Raw genomic sequence first — 16,363 nt, 5'->3', positions numbered from 1 at the left:
AGAAAAACCGATTAGGACAAAATAAAAGCTAAAATCAAGAGTGTTTCCAGACCCGCGTGGCGGGGCGGGAGCCAAGTCCCCCGGAGCCTCCCACTGAGAACACATGTCTGGACAGCGAGGATACATGAGGCGGCATGGAGCCCAGCAGAGACCAAGACCGGATCTGTGAGGCAATGACAACTGGGGGGATCTGTGGTCAGAGAACTGGCAAACGAAGGCTACGCTGTCCTGGATGAAACCGGCGGGTAATCGAGGCCAAATGCACTGAAAAGGCGGCGGCGACGGGCGCCCTGAAGCTGGGAACCCGGAAGCAGGGAACCCGGAAGCTGGGAACCCGGAAGCTGGACTGAACTGCCCACGCGGCCACTTCCGGTGCGGAGAGCTGGCCCCCGCCAAATGTACTTCGGCTTCTTTCGTGTGAACCCTGAGAGCCTGGCTGGCCCAGGCAGGTGTATCTCACATGTACATAACGAGAGCCACAGTAAATTCTACTTCACAAAATAATAATAATAACAATAAAGACTATTCCTAAACATATAAAAGCAGTGACTGTAAACAGACAGGACTCATCCTTCTCACTAGATATGTACATAAATGGTTAATATGGTTCACGTAGCTATTGCTGTATGACAAACGACTAGAAATCGTAATGCTTTAGACCAATAACCACTTTATTCCTCAGGATTCTGGGGATTGGATAGGTGGTGGTTCTGCCATTCTCTCCCGCGCTCATATTCCACTTTCTCAGTTGGCCCAGTGCTGGGCTCAGTTGGGAAAGTGAGAATGGTTAAGTGTCTCTTCCCATGTGGACTTTCACCTTCATATAATGTTGGTGATTGTGACTTAATATAGAGGACCCGGCAGGCAAATATCTATCAAGCATGTGACTGTAGTATATTTCCTGATAGATGAGTTAAAGCAAGTCCCAGAAAGTAACTTAGATTCAAGTGAAAAGAATGAAATCTTGCCATTTGCAACAAGGTGGATCGAACTAGATTGTATTAAGCTAAGTAAAGTCAGTCAGTCAGAGAAAGGCAAATACTATATGATTTCACTTATATGTGGAATTTAAGAAACAATTATAATAACTGTAATTATAATACAATTGAAACAATTATAATAATTCCTCCTTTCTGGAGGAAAACCATAAGAGACTCTTAAATGTAGGGAACAAATGAGGGTTGCTGGAGGTGAGGTAGGTGGGGGGTGAGGTAATTGAGTGATGGACACTGAGGAGGACATTTGATGTAATAAGCACTGGGTGTGGGCACCTGGGTGGCTCAGTGGGTTAAGCCACTGCCTTAGGCTCAGGTCATGATCCCAGAGTCCTGGGATCGAGCCCCGCATCAGGCTCTCTGCTCAGCAGGGAGCCTGCTTCCCTCTCTCTCTCTGCTTGCCTCTCTGTCTACTTGTAATCTCTGTCTGTCAAATAAACAAATAAAAAAAAAATTAAAAAAAAAATAAGCACTGGGTGATGTAATAAGCAACCAGTGGATCACTAAATTCTACCCCCAAACTAATACTACACTACATGTGAACTAACTTGAGTTTAAATAAAATCTTGAATGGAAAAAAAGAAAGAAAGAAAGAAAGATTCAAGAGGGAAGGCCCTATACAAGAACATTGAGAGATGTGACTGGAAGTTCCACTCACTGAAAAATATTACTGTAATAAGTGGCAGTAGTGTATGTTTCAAAGTTATTTGATACAATATTCTGACTAGAAACTATTGTTTTGATTAAGCTGAAGTGGTAGCTTCACCTGAAACCATATGTAGAAATATTACTCTTAATTCATATTCAATTTCTGTATGTTGTGGAAAAACTCCATTATACCAAGAAAAAGAAAGGTATAAAGTTGTGGCTTTTCAAGAACCATTACATATAGTAAATCAATACTGCTTATTGCTTACAATACAATAATGTTTACCTAGCAATTACAGATTTGCAATACAAATTTGTATTTGTATAATAAGCAATTACAGATTTGAAACAACACTATGAATCAGAAAGTCACAAACTCAGAATTCTCAAATAATAGTAAGATATGAAAGAAGAGTTAACTAAAGAATGAAAAATTTTTTAAAGAATAATTTTTTTATTATGTTCAGTTAGTCACTGTATAGTACATAATTAGTTTTGATGCAGTGTTCAGTGACTGATTAGTTACGTAAAATACCCAGTGCTCACCACAGCATGTGCCCTCCTTAATACTCATCACCCTGTTATCCCCCTCTCCCCTCTGAAACCCCCAGATTGTTTCTCCAGGTCCACAGTCTCTCATGGTTCATCTCCCTCTCTGACTTCTCCCTTTGGATTTCCCTCCCTTCCCCTATGGTCCTCCATGCTAGTGCTTATGTTCCACAAATGAAACTTTTAAGTGAAACTTAAAAGTGGTTTCACTCATAAGTGAAGTTATGATCTCTCTCATAAGTAAAACCATATGATAACTATTTCTCTGCTTGGCTTACTTCACTTAACATAATCCCCTCCAGTCCATCCATGTCAATGCAAATGGTGGGTACTCATTGTTTCTGATGGCTGAATATTATTCCATTGTGTATATGAACCACATCTTTATCCATTCATCTGTTGAAGGGCATCTCCGCTCCTTTCACAGTTTGGCTATTGTGGACATTGCTGCTATGAACATTGGGGTACACATGCCCCTTCTTTTCACTAAGTATGTATCTTTGGGGTAAATAACTAGTAGTACAATTACTGGGTCATAGGGTAGCTCTATTCTTAATATCAAGGAACCTCAATACGGTTTTCCATAGTGGCTGTACCAGGTTGCATTCCCACCAACAGTGTAAGAGGGTTACCCTTTCTTTACATCCTCACCGACATTTGTTGTTTCCTGATTTGTTAATTTTTTTCACTCTAACTGATGTAAGGTGATATTTCATAGTGCTATTGATTTACATTTCCCTGATGGCTAGTGAAGCTGAGCATTTTCTCATGTGTCTGTTAGCCATTTGCATGTCTTTTTTGGAGAAGTGTCTGTCCATGTCTTCTGCCCAATTTTTGACTGGGTTATTAGTTTTTTGAATGTTGAGTTAAAGAAGTTCTTTATAGATCTTGGATATCAGCCTTTTCTCTGTAATGTCATTTGAAATATCTTCTCCCATTCCGTGTGCTGCCTCTTACTTTTGTTGACTATTTCCTTTGCTGTGCAGAAGCTTATTATCTTGATGAAATCCCAAAAGTTCACTTTTGCTTTTGTTTCCCTTGCCTTTGGAGATGTATCTTGAAAGAAGTTACTATAGGCAATGTCAAAGAGGTTACTGCCCGTGTTTTCCTCTAGGATTTTGACGGATTCCTGTCTCACATTGAGGTCGTTCATCCATTTTGAGTTTAGAAGATTGAGAATTTTTTTTTTCAAAAATTGGTAATGTACAATGTACACCTGGGTGGATCAGTGGGTTAAGCGTCCGACTCTCAATTTCAGCTTAGGTCACAATCTCAGAGTCCTGAGATCGAGCCCTGCATCAGGCTTCATGCTCAGTGGGGAGTATGCTTGCGATTCTCTCTCTCCCTCTCTCTCTCTGCCCTTTTCCCCACTCTCTCTCTCTAAAATAAATAAATAAATACTTTTTAAAATTGGTAATGTACAAAGTGAAATCATAATGAAAGACCATTACATATTTCCTAGAGTGGCTAAAATTAAAAAGACTGATAAAAAGCCAACTGTTGGTGACAAAGTAGAACTAGAAATTTCATACCTTACTGGTAGGACTGTAAAAATAAGACAACCACTTCGAAAAACATACACCTAACATGTGATTCAGCCACTCTACTCACAGGTATTGGTCCCAAAGCACATGTTTATACAAATACTTGAAAATTATGTTCATAGCAGCACTATTTGTAAAAGCCAAAGTCTACAAAACAACTGAAATATCCATCAACAGGTGAATGGGTAATCAATATTCATGATATGATACTAGTCAGCAATAAAAATAAATTATTGATAAATGCAACAACATGGATGAATCTCAAAATAAATATGCTACATAACAGAAGCCTGACCATAGATGCTATATGATTCCATTTACATAAACATCATAGAAAATGCAAACTAACCTATTGTGATCACTAGTCATCTAAAGAAAAGGAGCTGAGAGGGAAGAGTTATAAAGGAACACAAGGAATATTTGGGGGGTGATGGTTTCCATAGGTGTATACATATGTCAAACACAAAACTGTACACTTTATATATAGCTTATTTATGCCAATTATACTTCAATAAAGCCATTAAAAGCATGCTAATACAGGTTTTTTGGTATTATTTATGATTCTAAATGGAGATTATATCAGTATATCAGGAAGCTGTGTTAATAAATGAAATTGACAGCATTTTCATTTTTTGTGCTACAACCCAACAGCAATTGAATACAAAGTACTCTAACTCAACTGAAGAGAGAAAACCAGGAGGAACCAGGTTCTTTATGGCTCCATCTGACCATGTGTTAAGGCATGCTTAGGCATACAATGTACTTAGAACTTCTTTCTATACAGTCTTTGTCCATTTTGCTCTTTTCTCCCTAATTTAACTGTCTCGACACTTCTTTACACACCCGTTACAAAAAAGTATCTTCACTTCCTTTTTCAGTAAAATTCCTTATTACTAGTGTTTTTTTTAATTAGTATTAACATTTCTATTTAAAATTTCTAACTTTTAATTAGTATTATTGCTCTGATTACAACACAGCAGAAATTTCCTCCATACTTGTTTTCCCCATAAACTCTGTTTTAGTGTGGAATTTTACTGAATAGAATTGTGCTGCTCCTCCCAACACACTCCGTATTGTCTGCACCCTGCTCCCTGCCGCGGGAGACTGACCCATACAGTATGGATTCCTTCAGCAGGCTCTCAGAACCTTCAGAACTCAGCAACTGGCTTCTGGCTAGGTTCAGCCTGAGGGAGCCATTTAGAGAAATGAAAGTATATAGTTGCCATGCCCCTCAGTGCTCCACTGTCAGGTTATTACAGGTAAACCAAATCCTTACACCAGAGTTTCTGTATGTGAACCTTTTGATAGGGCTCCCTTCACAGTTTCTGCTAATGGCTCTCTTCCCTTGCCTAGAAATGGTAAAAAGTCTCAGCTCCCACATGTTTAACTTGAACTTTCCTCAAATTACTCAGTTTGAGTATTTATCTCTTTCCAGGTTTTCAGGGATACATGTAGCATATAATAGCAAGTAAGGAAGTTCTTTTAAAAACTAAGCAAACATTCCTTTGGTTTGGTCACTTATATGCAAACATTTTGGTGGGCCTTTTGAGATTTGCACCAATTTCAGGATCACAAGGAAATACACAGTAATGTCTGTAAATATGACTTTAAAACACACCACTTAGGAGTGTCCATAGTTCAGATACTATTTTTTAAAATAAACACATTTTTCAAGCTTTCCGTGGTTAAAATATTACATAATAATGTGTGTCTCAGTTTACAGATTTGTCCAGCATGTGTTTTAAAACTTTTTAAGCGTAACTCAAGTGTGTAATATTCTGGCTCTCTGCCTTCCCCCAACAGGAAAATTAAAAATTTGCTTTAAGCGAGAAAGTGAATACAGTAAATGCTGCATGATTAACATTCATGCTAGTGACGTTCGTTTACTAAAGGCAGTGCAACATTTCAAGATATATAAAGTGTACCTCTAAGCCACAAGAGAGAAAGCACTTAAGCAGTAATAGTAAAGTCATCTTGTTTCCTTAAGATTTCATTACATCCACAATCAGATGAACAGAGCATACTCTAGATATAAAGTCCAGAGCCCCGTGAGCAATCCATGATACTGGATACCCTACTATGCTGATCCATTGCATTAAAAACCTTTATGCCAATGTGGCAGCTCTGATAAATGGTATACCAAAGATGTAAAAGACCATTCTTTGAAAACAAGAAAGAGAGCCACAGAGCCAAACAGAGAGCCAGAAGAAAATGCAGAACACCCAAAGGAGTGAAAAATACCAGAGATGGGCAAGTGAAAGACTTGGTCCTTGAAGGAAGGCCAAGGAACTGTTTGGAAAGCTCATATATTAAAGCACCCAAAACTGGAAGAACATCTTAAATCTCCCATGTCTGCAGAAGTAACACCAGCCCAAAATGTGATTTCATCAGACCACATGAACACAACAGGATGAAAATTAGTCAAAACTCAAAATACATGCTATCATATGTAACATCATCTGTGACATTTCACCACAAAAAGAAACATTGCATACCTATAATCCCAAGCAATCATCTTCCTAGTTTTAATTAACAGAACTTTTACTTACTTTATATACAACTTGAAATAAAGTCTTTTCAGTAACACTTCAGGACAGTGAAACAGTGCTTAACCTCTGCCTAAATAACTACTGCTTTCAGGCAGTGGCTACTAAATACCAGACCCATGGAATTCTGCCAATCCAAGTTCTGCAACAAAACTGCAAAAAATAAATACTGTGAACTAACTGTATTGTATTTAATGAATAGTCCTTAATTTTTAAATTAAGACTTTATTCTTATTTAGCTCTTAAACTTACTTTCTTTTTCAAGATAAATTTAAGATGAAAACAGATATTTATTTGAATATTAGTAGGGAACCTGCCCTGTCTTGAAATTACTTCATTTTTTACAAAGGTTGCCACTGAACTTCATTAAATAAGAGCGTTCCTTGGCCTTGGCAACTGCAATACAATGTGGTTCAAGATTCTGCCCAATACAGGTGTCATGGTTGTGTGTTTGTTCATTCTGGGCACAGCCATTATGCACATCCACAGGTTCACTGAAGGGGGCAAGGAAGAAAGGGCTGTCCATTATTCATATTACTGGAGTCTAAAAGAAAGACGCAGGAGCTCTCTGGAGTTCATCTTACTATGTGTCAAAAGACTTAAAGAACATCAGTTAAGGAAGCATTTTGCTGATTAATGAAAAATAAGTCCTTTATGCCCATCTACCCCTTCTAGAAGGTTATACAATACTGCAGTGCATAATAAAGAAAAAACAAAAACAATTTTTAAGTGTTTCTTAAATTAACTAGTACTATTTCCCAATGCCTATGTCCTTTGTATATTACTGCTATCATGCAAAGGAGATTCCTTTGGCGTTTACTAAACATTGTGTTCACATGAAGAAGAAACAATCAGGGAAGTCCCTTCACACTCTGAAAAATTCCAGGTAAGTAGCTGCAAAACAGTATGCATCACACTGCTTAAAACAATAAAAGTAAAATCAACAACAAAAGTATATTCCATTTCTACAGAAATAGACAAAATATACAGAAAACAAAAAGTCTCCTAAGAAGTTACTGTTTAAATAAGTGTATAAATATAACTTAATTGCTACATTTTAAAATAATTCTTTATTAACTCTAAAAATAACTGCCGAAAACAGGAAAGTAAGTTTAATACATAAACAAGAAGTTAGAGTACTCTAAATGCAAAGGCATGTTCCATCTACAGACTTGGAAAATGGGCAAAGGCCTGGGTCCACAACTAACTGTGACTGAATCTCACTTAATTTTAGTTTCCTCATGTATAAAATGAGGATAATACAATCTCCTTCAGAGGCTTGTTTTAAGATTAAATGATGTTACATAGTGGAAAATATTTAATAGACCTGATACAGAGTAGGCATTCAACATTTGCTTTCCATTCCCCAGTGCTATATTCGCACAGTCAATAAGCATATGCCTCATAAAAATTTGGGGTTATAACTTTTTTAAAATCCCAGAATCTGGGAAACAGATTCTAAAAGAATTGACCTATAACTAGATTTCTCTGTTATTATATTCAGCTTTGGAGTTATTAAAAAGTGTCTAGTCTATTCAATATCACCATCTGCTAACCTACTGCCCACTTAGAATAACTCTTAAAACATACACATACTCTGGCGCCTGGGTGGCTCAGTCATTAAGTGTCTGCCCTCAGCTCAGGTCATGATCCCAGGATCCTGGGATGGAACCCCGCCATCAGGCTCCCTGTTCTGCGTGAAGCCTGCTTCTCCCTCTCCCACTCCCCTGCTTGTGTTCCCTCTCTCACTGTATCTCTCTCTGTCAAATAAATAAATAAATAAAATCTTTAATATACAAATACACACACAAACACACATACACACAAAGCACTAGCTCAGATTAGAGAAAATTGTATTCACCAACAATCATAGCACTTGCAAGAAACATAATCCTGGGGCGCCTGGGTGGCTCAGTGTTTAAAGCCTCTGCCTTTGGCTTAGGTCATGATCCCAGGGTCCTGGGATCGAGCCCCATATGGGGCTCTGTGCTCCGCAGAGAGCTTGCTTCCTCCTCTCTCTCTCTCTCTCTGCCTGCCTCTCTGCCTACTTGTGATCTCTGTCAAATAAATAAATAAAATCTTAAAAAAAAAAAAAAAAGAAACACAATCCTACATAACATGTCCTTCTTGAGACTATAAACATTCTGACAAAGATACTACACACACAAGTTGTTTATTGTAATCAGATCAGCAAATAAATAAGTGAAAACAAACGGGTATTTCCTGCCATTGTCTTCCATTGGAAAGAAAGGTATAAAACAAGAGAGAAAAAAGACAGCACACAGGCAAGAGAGAGCTTATATCCAGTAACAACAGGATATATCATGCTCGAAGTTACGGTCCATGAAATGACTTATGAACTTAATTCAAAAGTATCTTTACATTTATTCATCAATAACCACTCTTAAAATGACACAGCAAATGATACAAACATATAAAAGTCTCTTACTAGAATGATTCCTCTACTATGAAATAATTTCAGGAGCAGAAACGAGAGGAGGAAAATAAGTATCTACAACAGACTTTTTCTAATAGGCAAATGCTATTGTAATTAAGACTAAATTCACTGTCCCTATGGTGATTAGTTTTATATGTCAATAGGACTAGACCACAATAACCAGATTTGGTCAAATATTATTCTAGATGTTTCCGAGAAAGTAGTTTTTATACAAGATTAATATTTAAATCAGTAAAGTTTGAGTTAAGCAGATTATGTTCTATAATCTGAGTGTGCCTCATCCAATCAGTTGAAAGCCTTAACAGGAAAAAGCACTGACCTCCTTGGAGGAAACGACAATTCCATCTTTGGACTGGGACTGCAACTCTTCCCTCAGTGTCTAGATTTGGACTTGCCAGTCTTCACAGTCATGTGAGCCAATTTCTTAAAATCTCAAACTCAACCTCCCTCTCCCTCTCTCTTTCTCTCCATACAACTACACACATATATACCCCACATCATACTGGTTTTGTTTCTTTGGAGAAACCTAATATGACCCCCATACCATTAAATGTATCCCTCAACAAATGATCCCATCACCAACTGCATATAATCACCTTACCCTTCCTTTTTGCCTTATTTTATAAAGTGATACCTCAATAAATGAATCTTGTAAAAACAAAAGCAATCTCCTTCATCATACTAACGTTAGCAGGGTTGATAAGGAGTAGAAAACCTTTCAAAAATTGCAAGCCCAACTCAGCAGGTAGGTGAATGCCTTCCACGAACGCATCTTTTCATGGCGTTTCCACAGGTCTACAAGCCCTGAACTACAGGGGGCTAAACATCAGGAAAACAGAAGTCAACAAAGCGGCTTTACCATAGCAGCCAACCCTCTTTGTAGCTCCCACTCTTGTTCAGCGCCTCTGTAAACACATCAGTTCCCTAATTCTCATGCTCTCATGTACTGAGTCCCTCTAATGAGATTATCACTTCACTTTTCGCTCTTTTCAACTCCAGAATTTCCATTAGGTTTTCTATAATTTCTAACTCCTTATTGAGGTGCTCTGTTTGTTGAGTCACTGCTACCACACTTTCTTTAATTTTAGAAACACGACTTATTTACTTCTTAAAACATATTTTAAATCCTTATCTGTAAAATTTAACATCCAGAGACTAGCAGAACAGTTCCTACTGCCTCCCTTTTTTTCCTCAACGTGACACACTTTCTTGTTTCTTGGAATGTGTCCTAACTTTATGTTGAAAACTCAACATTAAAATTATATAAATATAATACAGTATAACAACTCTGTAAATCTGTCTCCCTCTACAATGTGTAGTTACTAATATCTCTGCTCAGTTTTACTTTTCTTTAATTCTTATTATTTTAAAGCCTGGTTTCCTTGGGTTGCCCCAAGTCTATGTAGCTCAGTGGATAGTCAATGATTCAACAGAGAATTTACTCAAATACTCAATCAAGGTAGTCATCCTTTCCAAAAGGATCTGTGTGTGGGTACTGCAGCACATTCAACATTCAGAACAGTATCAAGGCTCCCCAGATTTTAGTTTGGTCTCCATAAAAGTTACTATGATAAAAAACACATAAACTTTAAAAAAAAAAAAAACCTTAATGATGCTAATCTTTTATTTCAAGACTGAATTCTAATCTATTGCTTGTTTTCTTTTGTCTCCTGCTATCACCCTGCATATGAGAAAACAGTAAACAGAAATCACAAGACCAGAGCCACAGAAAACCCTAAATATGCTTTTAATTCTTTTCTCTTCTTTCTTATAAGAGCATTGTCTTACAGTAACAAGGATTTTAAGATACCAAAATTCACCCTCTGAAATAACAATACAAATTTTTAAGTGGTTCAAAGAATTTTTTTAATTTCCTTACCCAGAAGATCCAGTGCTCTTACAAACACCAAGGAGGGGCCTTTTTTCAGCAAAGTTATCACACTTTTGAGTACCTGAAGAGGAACATAAAATAAAAGGTAAAATAAAACTTTGGGAAGGATTCTTTTACACTTTCCATTATTTTCATGCTTTCAAAATATAGGCAGCTAAAAAGATAGCAAAACATTCATGACAAATTGACATAATACACTTGATTGAACAAAAATAGAATAGCTATAAATAAACATATAACTATTTTTTAAATTGAACCAGCATTTAAAATATCTTTTTTAAAAAGTTGGCACCAACTTCAATCTTATACACATGCTCCATGAGATCAAAAACCACCCTGAACTCCACCAACTAATTACCTAAGACTAGTATAATTTTCATGTCAAAAGTAATTAAAGAGAGGTAAGGACAGAAAAATTATAAAATTATAGGCCATTATCAATATACATAAATGCAAAAATCCTTTTAAAAATAGTAAACTCGGGGCGCCTGGGTGGCTCAGTGGGTTAAGCCGCTGCCTTCGGCTCAGGTCATGATCTCAGGGTGCTGGGATCGAGTCCCGCATCGGACTCTCTGCTCGGCGGGGAGCCTGCTTCCCTCTGTCTCTCTCTGCCTGCCTCTCCATCTACTTGTGATTTCTCTCTGTCAAATAAATAAATAAATAAAATCTTAAAAAAAAAAAAAACTCTATAAATAGTAAACTGGATAGCAATATATTAGAAAAAAAATTAAATCTCCTAACAAAGTTGGATTACCCAACTAATAATTTCACATTGCAAAACCTATTAATGTAATATTAATGTAATTCATTATATTAGCATTTCAACAAATGCCAAAAAAGCATTTAATTCTACATCTAGTCATGATAAGAACAAAAGAAAACAACCAAAAATAAGTTTTCTTTTCCCAATGATTATTTACAAAATATTGTATAACAAAATCATAGATAATGCTTTAGATCATTCCCATGATGAGTAATAACACAAGGATACCCAATTAACTGTTCCTATTCAACCCTATACTCAAAGCCCTAGACAGGATAATGACAATAATTGAACTCAACAATATTACTGGTTATAAAACCAATGTAAAATAGCAGCAACAAGCAGAAGAATAGTCAGGAAATACAAAAAGGCTCAGAACCACATAAAAAGGTGCTCAACCTCACACATGAAAGAAATTCCATTTAAAACTATATTGAAAAATTATATTGAAATTTGCTAATTTTGAAGAAGTGAAAATGGTACTATGGCTATAGCTTTAAGATTCTTTATCTTTTGGAAATAAATAATAAAATATTAACCAAGAGGCTGGTACAGTATCTGGAAGGGGATAGTTCATAATATTTTGGAAGAAGGAGAATAGATGCTAATGAATTAAAAGTGGCCATAAAATGATGGGTAATAGGTTCTTAAAGATTGTTATACTATTTTTACTACTTCTAAGTAAGTTAGAAACTTTCCATTAAAAAACTTTTAATTCTACTAATATACATTGACCTTCACATAAGACCTTCTCAAAAAAATCCAAAAGTCCTGTAAAATTCCCTGGCCATATCAATCAAAATTCTAAATGCAAATAGCCTTTAACAGAGAAATATCACTGCTAAGACTTCACCCTACATATATAATTAGCCATGAGGAAAATAATTTGAATACAAAATTATTCACTATAGCATTGTTTGTAACAGCAGAAGACTACTAAGTTCCAAATATATAATGAAGTATTTCCCATAGCTATAAAAAAAATGTATACTCTATGGAGATATTAAATGAAAGCTAAAATATAAAGTGGAGACATATATATATATAGAGAGAGAGAGAGAGACACACACACAAAAATAGAAAAATACAGAATACTAACCCATCTTTTGTATAACATGGAGAAAGAAAGACTTATTTGCATATATACATACCTACACACACTCTCTAAGGATACATAAAAAATCCTAACTAATGGTGACCTATGGGAGGGAAAATGGAAAATGCAAAAGACAGGGAACAAAACTAGGAAAAAAGCTTTCACTGTCCATATACTTTGTATGTTCTAGTTTTCAAACCATACAAATATATTAATTCCTCCCGAAATTTTGCTTTGTTTTTAAATAAGGAGACAAATTCCAAAAGAGACAAGTAAATGGTTTCATCTTCTGAGACAAGCTGGTAGACTGAAGACATGTATTTCATTTTATCCCTTCTGAAAATTCCAGTTAGAGTATATTAAATCAAACAGTGTTGAAAACTATATAATAATGCCCACAAATTTTGGAAACAGATAATTGATGACTAACTTAGCAGCCCTAAGTAAAAGTTCAAGCTCATCATGGGGGAAAAAAAATCTGAGACTCAAACAATTTGATACCTGATTATGTCGGGTATACCTGAGATTTATCCTTATACAATTAGGAGACTGTAAAAGAGCTTGTGAGCTTTCTCTGGAGAATTTAACAAGTCAGTCCATGAAGACAGACCAAAAGACACTGTCAATCAGAAAGCTCCAACAAAGAGTACAACCAAAGCACCAAATAGTAAATTAAAAATTGACAAACACAACACAGAACTTTTGATCAGGTTTTTAGCTTGCCACTCACAAATATGTGCAGACAATGAAAACAACCATCTGCAAGTGTCTAACTCTAGACAGGAAGAAAGACATCAAAAATTACATATATATATATATCTATATATATAATCACTTCACTAATAATATATAAGATACAAGAGAAGATATTGTAGTCATGGAATAATATAAGAATGCATGGGGCGCCTGGGTGGCTCAGTGGGTTAAAGCCTCTGCCTTCGGCTCAGGTCATGATCCCAGCGTCCTGGGATCAAGCCCCGCATCGAGCTCTCTGCTCAGCAGGGAGCCTGCTTCCTCCTCTCTCTCTGCTTACTTGTGATCTCTGTCTGTCAAATAAATAAATAAAATCTTTTAAAAAAAAAAAAAAAGAATGCAATGAAAAATGGACTCTTGGAGAATAAAAGGAGCTCCAAGAAATTAAAAAAACCAAGATAGATTATTTAATAAACTCAACACAAGGGACAAAGGTAAAATTGAGAAAAATTTCTCAGCAAAAATGTAAAAACTAGAGGAAACAGCATTAATATAAACACACATACACATAAAATGTTAAAGGAACAGTCCAAAGTCAAATTCTAGTCAAAAGTCCAATTTATAGATAGGAGAAAAGAAAAAAAAAAAGAAAAGGGAGAGAGAGAGAGGAAACAGAGATGAAGAAATCATCTATGAAATATTCCAAAACTTTTTCCCAGAACAAAAGAATATGATTTTATAAGCTCTGTGAAGGTCTGGAACAATAGATTCAACAAACAACATCAATGCACATCATTTCATGATAGTGGTAACAAGAAGTTTCTGCAAGCCTCCACGGAGAAAAAAACAGGCTATTTACAGAATCAGGAACTCCAATGGCTGCTTTAGATATTACATAATATCACAAAACCCTACAGCTAACACCATATAGACTAAATGCCCTCCCCCTAAGGTCAAGAACAAGGCAAGAATATCCACTCTCATCACTGCTATTTAACATACAATTGGAAGTTCTAGCCAAAGCAATAAGACAAGAAAGAAAAAAGACACGCAGATAAGAAAGGCAGAAATAAAATCCCTGGGTACTGATGACTAATACACAGAATCAACAACCACAAAAACAAACAAACAACAACAAAAAAAACCCTAATGCTAATAAGTGAGTTAATCCAGCAAGGTCACAGGAGACAAAATCAACAAACAAAAATCAAATGTGTTTCCTTTTTAAGATTTTATTTATTTATTTGAGAGAGAGAGACAGAGAATAGGAGGAGGGGGTGGGGAGAGGCAGAGGGAGAAGGAGAAGCAGATTCCCCACTGACCAGGGGAGTCAAAGACACGAGGCCTGATCCCAGAACCCTAAGATCATAACTTGAGCTGAAGGCAGATGCCTAACTGACTGAGCCACCCAGATTCCCCCCAAATCAAATGTATTTCTATATGCTAGTAATGGATTAACTAGTAATGAGATTAATGGTACAATAACAATTTGTAGACCTGAAATTAACATTATTACACCAACTGTTATTACACCAACTGGAATTAAACTTTTTTTAAAAAGTAAAATAACATTTATAATTGCTCAAAAGAAAATTAATAAATCTAACAAAACACATGTAGGATTTATATGCTGAAAACTGCAAAATGCTGATAAAAGAAATGAAAGATAATCCAAATACATGGAAATATATAATTGATATGATACACAGATTAAGGGAACAGACCCACACAAATATGGCCAACTAATTTTTATAAAGGTATAATAGCAATTAAACAGAGAACAGTCTTTTCAAAAAGTAGTCCTGGAGCAACTGGACAGGCACAGGAAAAAAATAAAACTGGACCTCAAACTGGACCTTTATCCAAAATTAACTCAAAATAGATCACATATTTATATGTAAAACTATGTAACTTTCAAAAGAAAATCTGCAGAACTCAGAGTTTGGTGAAGAGGTCTCAGACATACACAGCATCAAAAAGTATGATGCATAGGACCAAAAAAAAATTTTTTTAAAAACAAGCAAAAAAATTAATAAGAAAACAAAAAACAAGCTACACATTGGGGAAAAAAATACTTAGAAAACCCATGTCTGACAAAAAAAGTCATACCCACAAAATACAAACTCAAACTCAACACTGAAAAAAAAATACAATCCAATTAGAAACTAGGCAAAAAAAATAAAAAGATATTACACTGGAAAGAAGATATGAATGGCAAATAAAACAAAGAGAAGATTCTCAACATTATCAGCCATCAAGAAAATTGAAATTAAGACCAAAATGACATATAATTACATAGCGATTAGAATAACTAAAACAGAAAATCATGGTAATAGCAAGCATTGGTGAGGACGCAAAGAAACTAAATCTTTCATGCATTCTTGGAAATGAAAAATAGAACAACCCCTCTTGAAAAAAGTTTGATGTTTTCTTTTAAAACAGCAAAAGAGGCACATGGGTGGCTCAGCTGGTTAAGTGTCTGCCTTTGGCTCAGGTCATGATCCCAGGTCCTGGAATGGAGCCCTGCATTGGGCTCCCTGCTCAGCAGGGAGTTGGCTTCTTCCTCTCCCTTTGCCCCTCCTCCCCATTCATTCTTTCTCTCTCGCTCAAATAAATAAATAATCTTAAAAAAAAAAAAAAGAGTAACAATAACTTATACTTCCCATACATCCCAGCAATCACAGTACTGGGCATTTATCCCAAAGAACCAAAAAATTATGTCCAGACAAACCAGTACGCAAAGTTTTACAGTACTTTTATTCGAAACAGCCAGAAAGGGAAATCATCCTAGATGTCATACAACAGATGAATATCTCTATACCATGTAATACTAATCAATACACAAGTAGAACTGTTCATATGTTAAACAACTTGGATATACCTCAAGAACATCGTGCTAAATGGAAAAGCCAATCTCAAAACTGTGTAATTCCAGCTATGTAATTCTAGCTATTGTCCACCAATGTCGTTTCTTGGTTTATATATTATTCTGGACTTATATATGAGGTAACCATGAAGAAATACTAGGTAAAGAGTATGCAATACCTCTCTCTGGTATTTTTGCAACTTCCTAAAATATCTAGTATTTCAGAAAACTTGCTAGGTTTAGTTTATAAATGCTTTTCTATAAATATTAAAAATTTGGGTTTTACTCTTTAAAAAGGTATGTATATCAGGGCG

General features: G+C 35.9%; 1 protein-coding gene across 13 annotated transcripts in view; it reads right to left on the bottom strand.

Moving 5' to 3' along the window:
- BCAS3 (BCAS3 microtubule associated cell migration factor) overlaps positions 1-16,363 on the bottom strand; it is a 584,337-nt gene that overhangs the window by 482,141 nt on the left and 85,833 nt on the right. For all 13 annotated transcript variants that reach the window (XR_014304944.1, XM_082707501.1, XM_082707499.1 and 10 more), the window contains exon 7: positions 10,620-10,692. Coding sequence is in view for 12 of the 13 variants with exons in the window: in XM_082707501.1 (XP_082563627.1) it covers positions 10,620-10,692 (73 nt within the window). In the remaining variant the exon portion in view is untranslated. The remainder of the gene's footprint in view (positions 1-10,619; positions 10,693-16,363) is intronic.

Source organism: Mustela nivalis (assembly GCF_964662115.1).
Source record: "Mustela nivalis genome assembly, chromosome: 17".
Taxonomy (NCBI): Eukaryota; Metazoa; Chordata; class Mammalia; order Carnivora; family Mustelidae; genus Mustela; species Mustela nivalis.
This window is presented reverse-complemented; position numbering and strand designations above follow the sequence as displayed.